We start from the raw sequence: 13,371 nt of genomic DNA on the forward strand, positions 1-13,371 counted from the left end.
GTTAATAAACAATTAAAATGTCTCCTTGCTATATATGACATATTCATAATCATTACTTTTGCCGGTTCTTTGTGACAGCTTTTAGGTGCTTTATTGGCAGCGCCACCCTTACATGTTACATGAACGCATCACCACTGCATCAGCACCAAAAACATGGAGATTTTTTTCTTTTTGGGGAATTTTGTTTGTGTTCAGTCTTTCTCAGTTGTCTTTAAGTTAATGTTTCAGCTAACAGTTTTTCAGTTGTTTTCAGTAAAAATTTTCAGGGCTAGGCTACAGGAGCAGTAGCTGTACTCTCATGGCTGTAGGCAGTAATGTTTTCTCTTGGTTCATGTCAGTCAGTATGAATTCATTTTGATATACAAGTCGCACCTGACTATAAGTCACAGGACCAGCCAAACTATGAAAAGTGTGACTTATAGTCCGGAAAATACGGTATATTGCAAAGCTAGCATCAAGCATATTTCATGTTTGTCCATCTGTGCAAGAACCCCCTTTAAGCATGCGCAACGTTTCAGATAGTATGTCAAATGTAAACACATGAATCGGATATGGGTCACAATTGAAAGAATGTGTAAACGGACGGTCAAAAAAAAAAAACGGATATAGGCAACAAATCAGAATTGGGCATCAAGACCTGCAGTGTAAATGAGGCTTGCTTGTCCCACATACTTGAGTATCTGCAATGAGCAGTTTGGATCCTTCAGTTTACCAGAGAGTTGCTCGACTCCTGAATCTCCTGGGTGATTGTAGCTCAGATCCAGCTCTCTCAGGTGTGATGGGTTTAAACTCAGAGCTGAAGACACGTAACCACAGCCTTCCTCTGTCACCATACAGCCAGACAACCTACAGACACACAGTCAGATAATCTACAAACACACATGACTGGCAGACTGTAAATAATCTCTTATATGTTCTTTTGTCAATTTCAGCGGACAAATATATACATTTATCAAGGCAGAAATTATTCTTTACAATAAAACAAAAACATATATGTCAATACAGAGACAGCATTATAACCAATCATGTCTACCAATGGTCATGGAAATTAAAATACTCAAGCTTATACAGATGTTTTGTGTTTTACACAAGAACAAGGGGAGCTATTACTTATAATTATTTAAAAAAAACATTACCTTACAGAACATTTATGCTTTAAAAAATGTCAGTGCAATTTATATAATCAATTTTATATAATCAATTTTTTTTTTCCATATTGAACAAATGTATTCTATCTGGGTTCTTAGGGAAAAGGAAATATTTTCCATCACACACACACACACACACACACACACACACACACACACACACACACACATATATAGTGTAATATGTCAATCCAATCATAAACTGTAAGTGGCTCTAGTTTTAGCCATTTCTTTGCAATTACTATTTTACTGGCTGCCAGAAGAATTAACATCAGTTTCTTATCGATGTTATTCCACCCATCAAAATAACTATTAGCCAGATATAAACATTCACACTTGAAAGGAATCATCACCTCAAAAACAGCTTCCGAATTTCCTTCAATCCCTTGCCAAAACTGGGTTAATTTCTGGCACTCCCCAGAAATATAATAATGGTTAGATTCTCTTTTCCCACACAATTTCCAACAGCTAGAACCTGTCCTCTTTGTATCTTTTCTGTGTTGGTGTGATAAATCTCTTATATATTCTTAAATACCTCAGAGTCTGTAGCATACAGTTTGGCCTCTTCAGTCCTTCAGAAATAATCTTCACTCCTGAATCCTGCAGGTCATTGTTCGTCAGACCCAGCTCTCTCAGGTGTGAGGGGTTTGAACTCAGAGCTGAACACACATAACCACAGCCTTCCTCTGTCACCATACAGCCAGACAACCTACAGACACACACAGTCAGACCATCTACAAACACATTTACATTATGCACGGCAGACTGTAAATTATCTCTTATATGTTCTTAAATACCTCAGAATCTGCAGCTGACAGTTTGGCCTCTTCAGTCCTTCAGAAATAATCTTCACTCCTGAATCCTGCAGGTCATTGTTACTCAGGTCCAGCTCTCTCAGGTGTGAGGGGTTTGAACTCAGAGCTGAACACACATAACCACAGCCTTCCTCTGTCACCATACAGCCAGACAACCTACAGACACACACAGTCAGACCATCTACAAACACACATTTACATTATGAACGGCAGACTGTAAATTATCTCTTATATGTTCTTAAATACCTCAGAATCTGCAGCTGACAGTTTGGCCTCTTCAGTCCTTCAGAAATAATCTTCACTCCTGAATCCTGCAGGTCATTGTTACTCAGGTCCAGCTCTCTCAGGTGTGAGGGGTTTGAACTCAGAGCTGAACACACATAACCACAGCCTTCCTCTGTCACCATACAGCGAGACAACCTACAGACACACAGACACACACATCGACATCATGAACGGCAGACTGTAAATTATCTCTTATCTCTTATAGAAAATCTTAACTCTTATGCTGCCTGAATCATAATCATACACTGTTCGTTGGCTGGCCAGAGGAGAACTGGCCCCCTGACTGAGCCTGGTTTCTCCCAAGGTTTTTTTCTCCATTCGGCCCTGATGGAGTTTTGGTTCCTTGCCACTGTGGCCTTTTTTCACCTGTGTTGCCATTGGCTTTTGGCTTGCTTAATTTGGGACTTTTAATTTAACATTTAATTTAGTATTCAAATTACTAAATTCTTTTGACATATAAGAGGTCTTTGTACCATTGAAACATCCGGCAAGTTTCACAGCTTAAAACGTCCTCAGAAAAAAAAATGTATTCAACCAAGCTCCAAAAATGGCTTGTTAGAATATTGTGGGTTTTGTGACGTCACATGGGCAAATACATTTGCATCAACAAATAGTTTTACATCATTGCACTACAGGCCCTGCCCACTGCTGTCAGTCACTTTGATGTGTCCTCTTTAAACAGCTTGTTTGAGTCTCTGTACAGACTCCAGAAAGGCTCCAGCAGGAAAAACAAGTGGATGGTTTATTTTTAATGGCATCACGGATCACATCAGAGGATTATGTTTGTTTGGAGCATTTGACTGAAGATTGTTTTGTAAATGAGGTGAAATGTGATGAGTGTAAGAGAGAGTTTGCAAAGAAACTTGTGCAAAGATAAAGCAGCAACTGTATTAGATCTGATAGCAGGTTGATCTCAAAGCGACAGTGTTTTGAGAAAAAAACTTAAGCAGTTTAATAATTCTTTGTCTATAAAGGACCGTTTTATATGGGTGTTTTCAAAAACACAAGGGGGCAATGATACTTTTTCCTATGCAGTGACATTAGCAAATTATAACACTGGTGTTTACTGAGAGCCGCCCCTTGAAAACGGATTTCAGAAAGAGGGTCAGAATAAGATTCAGTATCAGGTTTGTTAAATTAGGATTGAAGCTAAACTGTGATCCTCAGTGGGCAGAGGGCAGTGGTATTCACACTTTAAGAGCAACCATTTTTTTTCTTCTCTTTTTTTTAAATTGACGCAACCCATATTGGCCCAGTATATTTAGATTAGTTCAATTCAACAGCAAAAGTTACAATAATTGTATAAAATCTAAATATTTAGCGAAAAAACATTATTTAGAGTGGCACAACACGCTTATGTGTATCCCGTGCGCAGAATGATGTGCTTGAAGCAATATGGAGTCACAGCGCTTCGCATTGAAAACCTCAAAGCAAAAAGGGAAGAGATATTGATGCATAGTTCCAGTATTATATCAATGTAATAGTTTATTTTTTTCATTTAAAACACAGTGACATGCTATGGCACGCCATTTTAGCTTTAATTCATTCACTGGATGCATTTTTTATATCAATAATTAAATTTGTACTATTTAAAATGTGAATTCTTGATATTAAGAATGTACTTTTTCTAGTAACAATGTCTATTTCTGATATCAGGAATCATATTTTCATTAAGTCCTAGTTAAAGGAGGGAGGATTGTAGTGGGAGCACTGGGTGTCAGGTGTGACTGAGTGACAATGGCTAATGGTTTACATGGCTAATGGGTCAGGTATGAGGGCCCCTTAACAGAATTTTGCTTAGGGCCCCAGGGAGGTCAGGATCGGCTCTGCGCGTGAAGAACAAGTATAGCGCTCTCTACTCCAGTGTGGTGATCTAAAAGACACCCGGGAGAAAGTTACATGAACAGCAATAAACTCCAGAAAGATAAAGTCATTTTATGCAAAACCATAGACCTTTCTCTACAGATCAAGTATAACAATAGTAACATTGAATCATCTTGGAGAGAGTTTCATCATGTTGACTGCCGTAACCGAACGCGACGCGCTGTTTGAGTGCTGAATGGAGAATGACTGACAGCCGCAGCGGAGGGAAGCACTTACTTGAATTTAACGACTTCAATATTAATCATTAAATCACTGTATCACATTAAACTATGGAGTGGCTTTAGAACACTTATAATATAGTGCACGAAAAGTTGATGGTTCTTTATAATGTTTTTTGTGGCTTTTGTGAGGCTTAACAATAACACAGAATAGTATACACACAATATCGGATTTGGATCTCGTCTGACCGATACCCGATCCGGCAAGGAATGGCAGTATCAGAGCCGATACTGAGTATCGGATCGGCGCATCTCTATTCGAAACTGCTAAGTATTTAAATTAATTTGTGTACACTCACAATAAAACAGAACATTGTAGCTTTTTAAAATAAATAGAACAAACAGGATGTGTTTTCTGTCGTCTCGGTTTCCTTCCCGTCAACTTGTTTGTGGAGCGCCTCACAAAAATAAACCAAACTCAGCAGAATACTGTCACACAGTTTTTTCTTTTCTTTTGTTAATCTGTTAATTATTTAAGTAAAATATATTTGGCATATTTATTCCTTTTATACAGCCCTATATACTATGATTTTATGAAAACAAATTATTATTTTAATTTTATTTTAAATGTAAGTCCATTTTCCTTAAATCATCCTGGCGACCCAGGGTTTGAAAATCTGTGCTCTAGGGAACTGAGTTTGGCACCCCTAGTATAAGTGAACCTCAGGGAATATAATAAAATAATGTAAAATGTCATGACCCCTGTAAAGATGTAAGTTGTGTTATTAAAAAGGATTATTTAGCTATTAATGATTAAACACTCACAGAGCTTTTCTGCAGTTGACTAGAGCTGGTATCAGTCGTCTTCTACCCTCATCTGATGTGTTGTATTTCTTGGGATTCAGCTCATCCAGCACATCCTCTGAGATCTGAAGCATGTAGGAGATTGTTGAGCAGTGAGCAGGAGAGAGTTTCTCCTCTGAGTGTTTGTCTGATTTCACAAACTCCTGAATCTCTCTGGACAGAGTCTGATCTTTGACTTCCAGCAGACAGAGGAACAGATTGATGGATTGATCAGCTGAGAGACGATTCATATTCCACTTATCTTTGATCTTCTCTTTAATGTACTGTGTGGTTCTTCTGATGCTCTCTGAGCTGTTCTCTGTGTGTGTCAGTAGATCCTGTAAGAGTCTCTGATTGGACTCCAGTGAGACGCCCAGCAGGAACCGCAGGAACAGATCCAGATGTCCATTCTCACTCTTGAGGGCTTTATCTACTGCTGATCTTAGTAGATCATACAGAGAGACTTCATCAGACCTGAATTCATCCAGAAGCTTCAGTGGTTCCTTGTTCTTTGTTAAATAGCAGTAAAACACATAGAAAGCAGCGAGAAACTCCTGGACACTCAGATGAATGTAGCTGAAGACTTTCCTCTGATGAATCACAGATTCCTCCTTAAAGATCTCAGTGCAAATCCCAGAATGCATTGAGGCGTCAGTGACGTCTATGCCGCTCTCAATCAGGTCCTCCTCATAGAACATCACATTGCCCTTCATCAGCTGATGGAAAGCCACTTCAGCAAGTTTCACAATCACTTCTCTGTTGGACTGCAGGAGTTTCTCTGTATTTCTCTCTTCATACTTCTGATTCCTCATGTTGATCTGAATCAGCAGGAAGTGGATGTACATTTCAGTCAGAGTTTTAGGGATTTCTGCACTCAGATCTTCTTCCAGGAGCTTCTGAAGCACAGTGGAGGAGATCCAGCAGAAGATGGGTATGTGGCACATGATGTGGAGGCTTCTTGCTCTTCTGATGTGTGAGATGATTCTGCTGGCTTGATGCTCGTCACTGATTCTCTTCCTGAAATATTCCTCCTTTTGAGGCTCATTGAATCCCTGAATCTCTGTCAGACGGTGGATGTATTTGGAGGGGATCTGATTGGCTGCTGCTGGTCTGGAGGTGATCCAGATGAGAGCCGAGGGAAGCAGATCTCCTTTCATGAGCTTTGACATCAACACATCCACTGATGAAGTCTCAGTCACATCTGAAACTTTCTTTTTGCCTGAAAACATCAGTGTGATTCTGCTTTCATCCAGACCATCAAAGATGAACACAACTTTACACTCCTCATAAATCTTTGAGTCTAGATCTTGAAGTTCAGGATGAAAGTCCAGCAGAAGTCTGTGAAGACTGTACTGATGATCTCGGATCAAGTTCAGCTCTCGAAATGGAAGCACAAACATGAAATCTACATCCTGATTGGCTTTTCCCTCGGTCCAGTCCAGAATGAACTTTTGCACAGAGACAGTTTTCCCGATTCCAGTGACGCCTTTAGTAAGAACAGTCTTGATCTGCTCTTTCTCCTCGCATCCTGGTTCAGGAGAGGCTTTAAAGATGTCATTGCAGTAGATTGGAGTGTCTTGTGAGTGTTGTGTTCTGGCTGTTTTCTCCATCTGTAAAACCTCATGTTCTTCATTCACTCCTTCTCTCTCTCCTTCTATGATGTAGAGCTGTGTGTAGATCCTGTTCAGGAGGGTTTCATTCTCTTGGAGTTTCAGTCCCTCAGATAATCTCTCATACTTGTTCTTCATGCTGGTTTTGTGTCTGTGTTTGACTCTCTGTAGTTCATCATTCACTGGTTGAGGAGAATCCTGGTCTCCAGTCGTATCATCTATATTCACACTGCTGACAAAAGTGCACAGATTTAAGAACATGAAAAATGACATGATGACAAATGAGAAATAACAGATCCTGAGAAAACACAAAGAAATATTTTTTTCTGTCTGCGATTACATTTATTTTAAGCAGGGCTGCAATAACTAATTGATAAAATGTATAATAATAGAAAATTAAAATAACGAATTTGATTATGGATTAGTCGCGTCTACACACTGTGCACAGAAACCATCAGCCAGTCACGTCGTTTTACATCAGTGAATAACTCATCACTCACATAATATACAGCATAGATTAATTCACTATATTTGTTTTCATAGCCTTTATATTACACATTGTTTGGAGGACAACATTGAGCAGGATGTGGAACAACATTTTTTAAAATAGTGGATTATAATTAAATAAATAAAAAATACATCTTCAAGAATTCATATTCATTTTATTTTGGGGATTTTTCATCTGATTCATTGAAAAAATATATCAACAAATTAATTCATTATCAAAATTAACCTTAGTTGCAGCCCTATTGCAAATCTCATCTCTCTGTGTGAATTCAGTGTGTTTTTACTCCCATAATACAGTTAATTCATCACTACAGGTTTACACTCACCTGGGGTCAGAGGTCACTGGTTCATCACTGAATAAAGAAGGACAAGTTTTTGATCTCTCACTCTTCAGAGACACACAGCTGGGATCTGGAGATGAAGATCTCTTCCTCTTCTTCGTCTCTCTTTTCTCCATAATGAGAAACTGATCTGCACCTGGAAACATGCAGAAAAAAATCATACAGAACATTTAGACTATTCCAGTAAGTACAGTCAAATCAAATCCCATTACTACACACACAATGACATTCTAGAGTTTTTGGTGCTTCAGACTGTGTAGGAGCAGCAGATCAGATGATGAGGGCTGGCTTGGAATTGGGTCTGCTGAGAGACAAGATGGTCTAATAGACTCACTAAGCTTTTCATGCAGTCAGTGTCACTGCCAGATTGTGCTAGGGGAGAAGGTGGAACAGACCAGGCGGGGTTAGATGCAGACGTCTCAACATTTGGATTCTGAGTGCAAACCCTATGCTCTGTTGTATACAAATTGTGTGACTTTGCATAAGTTTGAGCTTTTCGTTGCATATGTTCATCAAGCCTCTCTTGTATCTCACAGGCTGACCATTTTTCTGCTGATTTGAATTTGAAGACATTGGAAAGAGACTGATCTGGGCAATGCTTAATAAACATCATACTGATCTCATTATTTGGATCAAAAACACGGCGACCTTTTCTCTCTAAACATTCCTTCGCAACATCCATTGTCTTGTTCAGCCTGATCCAATGCTCCATAGCATCTTCGGATGGCATCGGTAAAGTATTGTATAAATCGGCCAGGGGCATACTAGAGTGATAGTACTGAAGTGCTGTTTTAACCCTCTGGGGTCTGAGGTGTTTTCTGGCCCTGGAGGTGTTCTGACATGCTCTGACATTTGTGCTTATTTCTGTTACTTGTGACATTTTCATGGTTAAAGTCTGATTACACTGTATTTAGCACAAACTCTGCTACAATAATATGTCAGCGGCATGTATGTACAAGTTTGTAGTTTTGAGATAATGACATTTATGTGTGGTTTGTGAAAATACAAAAAAGAATTGTCACTGAAATAAGGCCATGAAACCCATACTGATTATTTCTTCACAAGACTTTTGAAAATTGTATCACGCAGCCCAGAATATTTGCTTCAAAACTATGTGAAAATCATCCTGACTGCTCATTCAGATAAGACAATATATTGATTTTAAATTTGTAAGACATGTTTTGTGTAAGAAAGCTTTATGCGGGAGGTGTAAACACATCATTAATATGTAAGCCTTTCACACCTGAGAAAGACAAAGACCCTCCCCTAATGGCCCTATTAGGAGCTATCAGGCCCTATCATTCTGAGCAACCTTGCACAAAGAATGAGGAGATTTAAAAAAGAATGGATTTTTGATTGTTTGGATTTATTTACAAAACAAAATAATCCAAAGATACACAACAAATGACAAAAAAGCACATTATTGAAAACAATGATCCAAAGACAGAGACCTTTCTGCCATTCCTAAAAACATTGTACATACCTTTCATTTCCAAGGTGTTTGATTTTCACTTTACCATGTTCATGTACAGAGACTCATGTGAATGTTGAAGTCAGCAGGACTCATCTGGGCCCTGTAAAAACAAAACAAAAAAACAACAACCTGTGAACATACTGATATCAAGAGAAACTATAGGGCTGCACGATTTGGGGAATAGATTTTAGATTTTTCTGGTTAAAATTTATTTTTAAAATTCACAGAACACACACACACACACACAAATGTTTCCAACAATATATAATGAACACCAGGTGTTGTTCCTTGTAGGCATAGGCTACGCGCAGTGCTGCATAAAATAATAATAACAATAAATTAAATTTTCCAAAAGAATTCAGTAACAACTACGCTAGAGAAAAATATATTGATTACAATATAAAAATATGAAGCCTATTGTTTGGTGCATTTTGCTTTTCAAACGCACAGCGCGCTCCAAAATATGAAACATTCAAACGCAGAGCGCGCTCCAAAATATGATACATTCAAACGCAGAGCGCGCTCCAAAATATGAAACATTCAAACGCAGAGCGCGCTCCAAAATATAATACATTATGGTTACCATGTTTGAGCAGATATCCACAAACACAGTAACGGTTCAACTGCAATGTGAAGTTTATGCAACAATAACATTAACTAATAATTAAGAATTTCTTACCTTACATCTTTCTTGTCTTCAAATCGCATTCTTCTTCTTCTGAGGTAAATCCAGTGTAAGCTCACGGCGTGTCTTCCAAACTCAACGAAAAGCAAAGACTTTGAAGTTTGGTGCTTTGTTTTTGAGGTAAGAGCGCGTTCGCGTTCCATGTGGAGATTTGCATGTCAATCTCTTTTGCGTGTGTGGGCGTGGTCAAATTAAAAATAATGAGCAAGCGTTTGAGAAACTGGACAACTTGCTGGTTTTATACAAATTAATTAAGCAGAGAATATTTGTTTTCAGTTTGAATCCGATCTTTTAAAAGTACAAACTTAAATGATAATAAAGTATACGGCTCATAAATGTGTGACAAGTATTCGCTGAGTTTTGTTTCAAGACGTGCTCAAGAAAAAAAAGTTCAGCGAGACGGAGAGGCAGAATTTTTTTATTTTCTTTATTTTAAAAAAGCACAATGTTTTGATTTGATTGTAAGTGGACACATACAAAAGTAGACATCTCACATATTCTTTTTTATATTTCTTTTTTCTGTATGACCATAAATGACAGAGAAATTTAAGTTTATTGTGCTACAATGTGAAGAAAATCCAGCAAAACGCGTGGGCGCGTTTGCCGATCCCAGAGGGTTAAAGGTCCCATTGCATGAAAATTTCACTTTATGAGGTTTTTTAACCTTAATATGAGTTTCCCTAGCCTGCTTATGGTCCCCCAGTGGCTAGACGTTTTGATGGGTTTAAACCAAGCCCTGGGTATTTTTGAGAAAATGAAAGCTCAGACGGGCGAATCTAGAAATCTTCCCCTTATGTCGTCATAAGGGGAAAGGTCACCTCCCCTTTCTCTTCTTTGTCCGCAAAGAGAATTTGGCCCGCCCATGAGAAAATGAGCTGCGTGAGAGCGATATTGTTTTTTCCTCGAGAAACATCATGGCTTGCAAACGAGCGAAGCATGGCAGTTGCTCAGTGTTTGGATGTACAAATAAACACAAAAGTATTTTTTTAGTTCCTTCATCCGAGCCTCTGAAGAACCAGTGGGTTATGTGAATTTCTGATGTGTAAATGTTCAGACAGATAATCTTTCTCTCAAAGTCATTCAATACTGTTTATGCATCAGTAAATCAAGCCAGTGACTAAACGATCAACTTCACATTGTTTCTCTTAGTAGGATGAAAATAATCTTACTTAAAATGTGATTAATATATATACAGAAAGCGATCAAAGAACAATCCCTTTCCAATCGCCCAAGCTGTCAAACACACAGCGCGAGTTTATCTGGACACTTGCCAAAACTCCTTATGAAATCAATGATGCTGTTACACTGCACAACGAAGCTCTTACTGTACTTACCTCATGTTTGCATTGGTGAAATCATTAGTGAGAGTGCAGAAACTGCGTTGAAATGATAAGATCTTCATTCACGCGATCAACAGGCTGTCATCTGCTCAATGCTCATCACTGCAAACTTTTATGTGATGGGAATAGATCTAAATACTTAAAAAACTTCTCACGATTCATTAATCCCGATAGCTGTAATAGTAAAAACGTATAATAGCTGTAATAGTAAAAGTTTTCGAGAGAGTTCCACATGTAATGCTAGATATTTCATATGCAAGCATGTTAGCCAATCACATCAGTGGGCGTTTACACTGAAGTTTCACAGCAGCGGGCGTTAACACTGAAGGCTCACAGCAGCCAATCACAGCAGTGGGCGTTTACACTGAAGTCTCACAGCAGATACGCCCCTTCAAACAGAGCGTTCAAATCAGAGGCTAAAATCAGGCTAGGAAATACTTTTATTTCTAAAATATAACAACTTTTGATCTAAAAAACATACTAACATTATAAGGGCACCCCAGGAAACATTCTAAAATAATAAAATAATCCATGCAATGGGACCTTTAAAATGTCAAAACTCAACTGTGGGCTTTTGCTGTGGTCAACAGATGTGTAATTGCGCAGTTTAATTCTCACTACATCGCCTGCTTTCCCCATAAGCCTATCCAGGAGTTCTAGTGACTGCTCATGAATTGGAATAGCACGTTTCCTCAGGTTTAGAGACATGAGATTTTCACACTCTTGTACAGTGAGTTTGTCCGAGCCATCACCCCTAAATATAGGTGGCTCTTTTACATCTGATTGCATCACTAGTTTGACATTGGAAAGTGACATCTCTCTCTCTGTTGGTTGTTCAGAATTACTGCCATGCGTACTTCTATCAGATCGTAGCTGAGCAGTAATGGACTGACCCAATTTTTCTATTTCATTAATGAGGGAACCCAAATCTGGGTATTTTGGTCAATTGGATTTTCCTAATTGGATCTACATATCTTGTGGAAGTCAGAACGGGTGTATCAAATGCATTGCTAGTAGGCCCTGGTGTCCTTGGTTCAGAAGGTATTCTGAAAAGACCCCTTCCTAGTAGCCAAGTTGGCTACTTTGGTCAAATGTCACATTGTCATCCATCTCAATTTACTGACACCCTCAGTCATGTTTTCCTTTTGTATCAATCAATTCACTTCAACATTAGAGCAAGAAATATTGTTCTGAACAGCATAAGCTAATTACAATAATAAATCAGCAATAAATTGGTTGAAAGTCTTAATTCGAGTTGATGCTGTGTTTTCTGAGACAGAAAAAAACGGTCCACTTTGCTTCAAATAATATAGTTCTTCAGTCCTTGAAAAAACAAGTAATAAAAACTCAGTGAGTGTTTTAGCGCAATTTTCTGACGCCATGGGATCACAACACTAAGAGATAGTAAATGTTTTTATGTTTTTTTTTTTGTTTTTTTTTTTGTGTGTGTGAGTTCCCGAGATTAGACCTTCCTTAACATAATGCCGAAAACCCGAAGTCTCTAGGTGGTCTGGTTGAGGAGGAGATAGAAGTGCAAGATTGGTGCGCACAGACAGAACAGAAATCATGAGTTAACAATCGCAATTTTGTCCGTAGGAAAATTGCGCTAAAAAAAAACCTAAAAGCAGTCACTGCAGCCTCCCACGGCGAACGAACAGGCGTCGATCTTCGGATGGATCCTTAAATAGGTCACGAAAAACAGGCTCTGAGCAAGTGAACTGAGCAAGCAGAGCGGAGCGCGCCAGAACAAGTATACTCTTAAAGCGACAATGTATTTTAACAAATCTTGGAAATCATATACATCTTAACTCAGACAAGAAAATAATCCATACAATTATATGAAAGAAACAAAATTACATTTAAATTCAACAGAAAAAGGATGAATTTGAGTGAAAATAACAACTAAAATAACCTTGTTACACCATCAAAAATACATCTGTTTGTCATAATCGATCTTCTCACTAAAGCTGATCGTCTGTGAATCGACGCATGGCCAGCACTGAAGTGTTTAGTATTTACTTTACATGTTTCAATTTCCACCTTAGTATATTTCAGATTGTAAAGAATCCGTAAATGAATCTTAACTAAAAGCAAAATCCCCAGAGCTCCATATCATTATAATCCTGACGATTAATTCCTGAAGACTTACCGTGATGTGATATTTACACTCTCTGTCACCTTGTTTGAGTTTGCATTGTGTGAGCTGTCTACACTTCCTGTCTGTGGTTTTCCGCTTCCTGTCTGCATCTTTGAAGGCAAACAGAAAACAGGCTAACGCATG

General features: G+C 38.4%; 2 protein-coding genes across 3 annotated transcripts in view; both read right to left on the reverse strand.

The window, feature by feature from the left end:
- The window catches only part of LOC308687564 (NACHT, LRR and PYD domains-containing protein 1 homolog), a 162,268-nt gene that overhangs the window by 68,292 nt on the left and 80,605 nt on the right, over nt 1-13,371 (reverse strand). The gene's annotated exons all lie outside the window — the stretch shown is intronic.
- Nucleotides 133-13,290, reverse strand: LOC308687561 (NLR family CARD domain-containing protein 3-like; the record flags this gene model as incomplete). Of its 2 annotated transcripts, XM_081360173.1 has the most annotated exons (7): nt 13,240-13,290; nt 7,577-7,727; nt 5,116-6,975; nt 2,210-2,383; nt 1,946-2,119; nt 1,684-1,857; nt 133-846 (listed from the first exon to the last, which is right to left on the reverse strand). In XM_081360173.1, exons 2-7 carry the CDS (start codon nt 7,705-7,707, stop codon nt 618-620), a joined length of 2,742 nt encoding a protein of 913 aa, XP_081216299.1. In that variant the 5' UTR covers nt 7,708-7,727; nt 13,240-13,290. The 2 variants fall into 2 exon arrangements, with proteins under 2 accessions (XP_081216299.1, XP_081216300.1); XM_081360174.1 differs by lacking the exons at nt 133-846; nt 1,684-1,857; nt 1,946-2,119; nt 2,210-2,383 and having other exon boundaries at nt 5,112-6,975.

This window comes from Scardinius erythrophthalmus (genome assembly GCF_964197995.2).
Source record: "Scardinius erythrophthalmus genome assembly, chromosome: 3".
NCBI classification, from domain to species: domain Eukaryota; kingdom Metazoa; phylum Chordata; class Actinopteri; order Cypriniformes; family Leuciscidae; genus Scardinius; species Scardinius erythrophthalmus.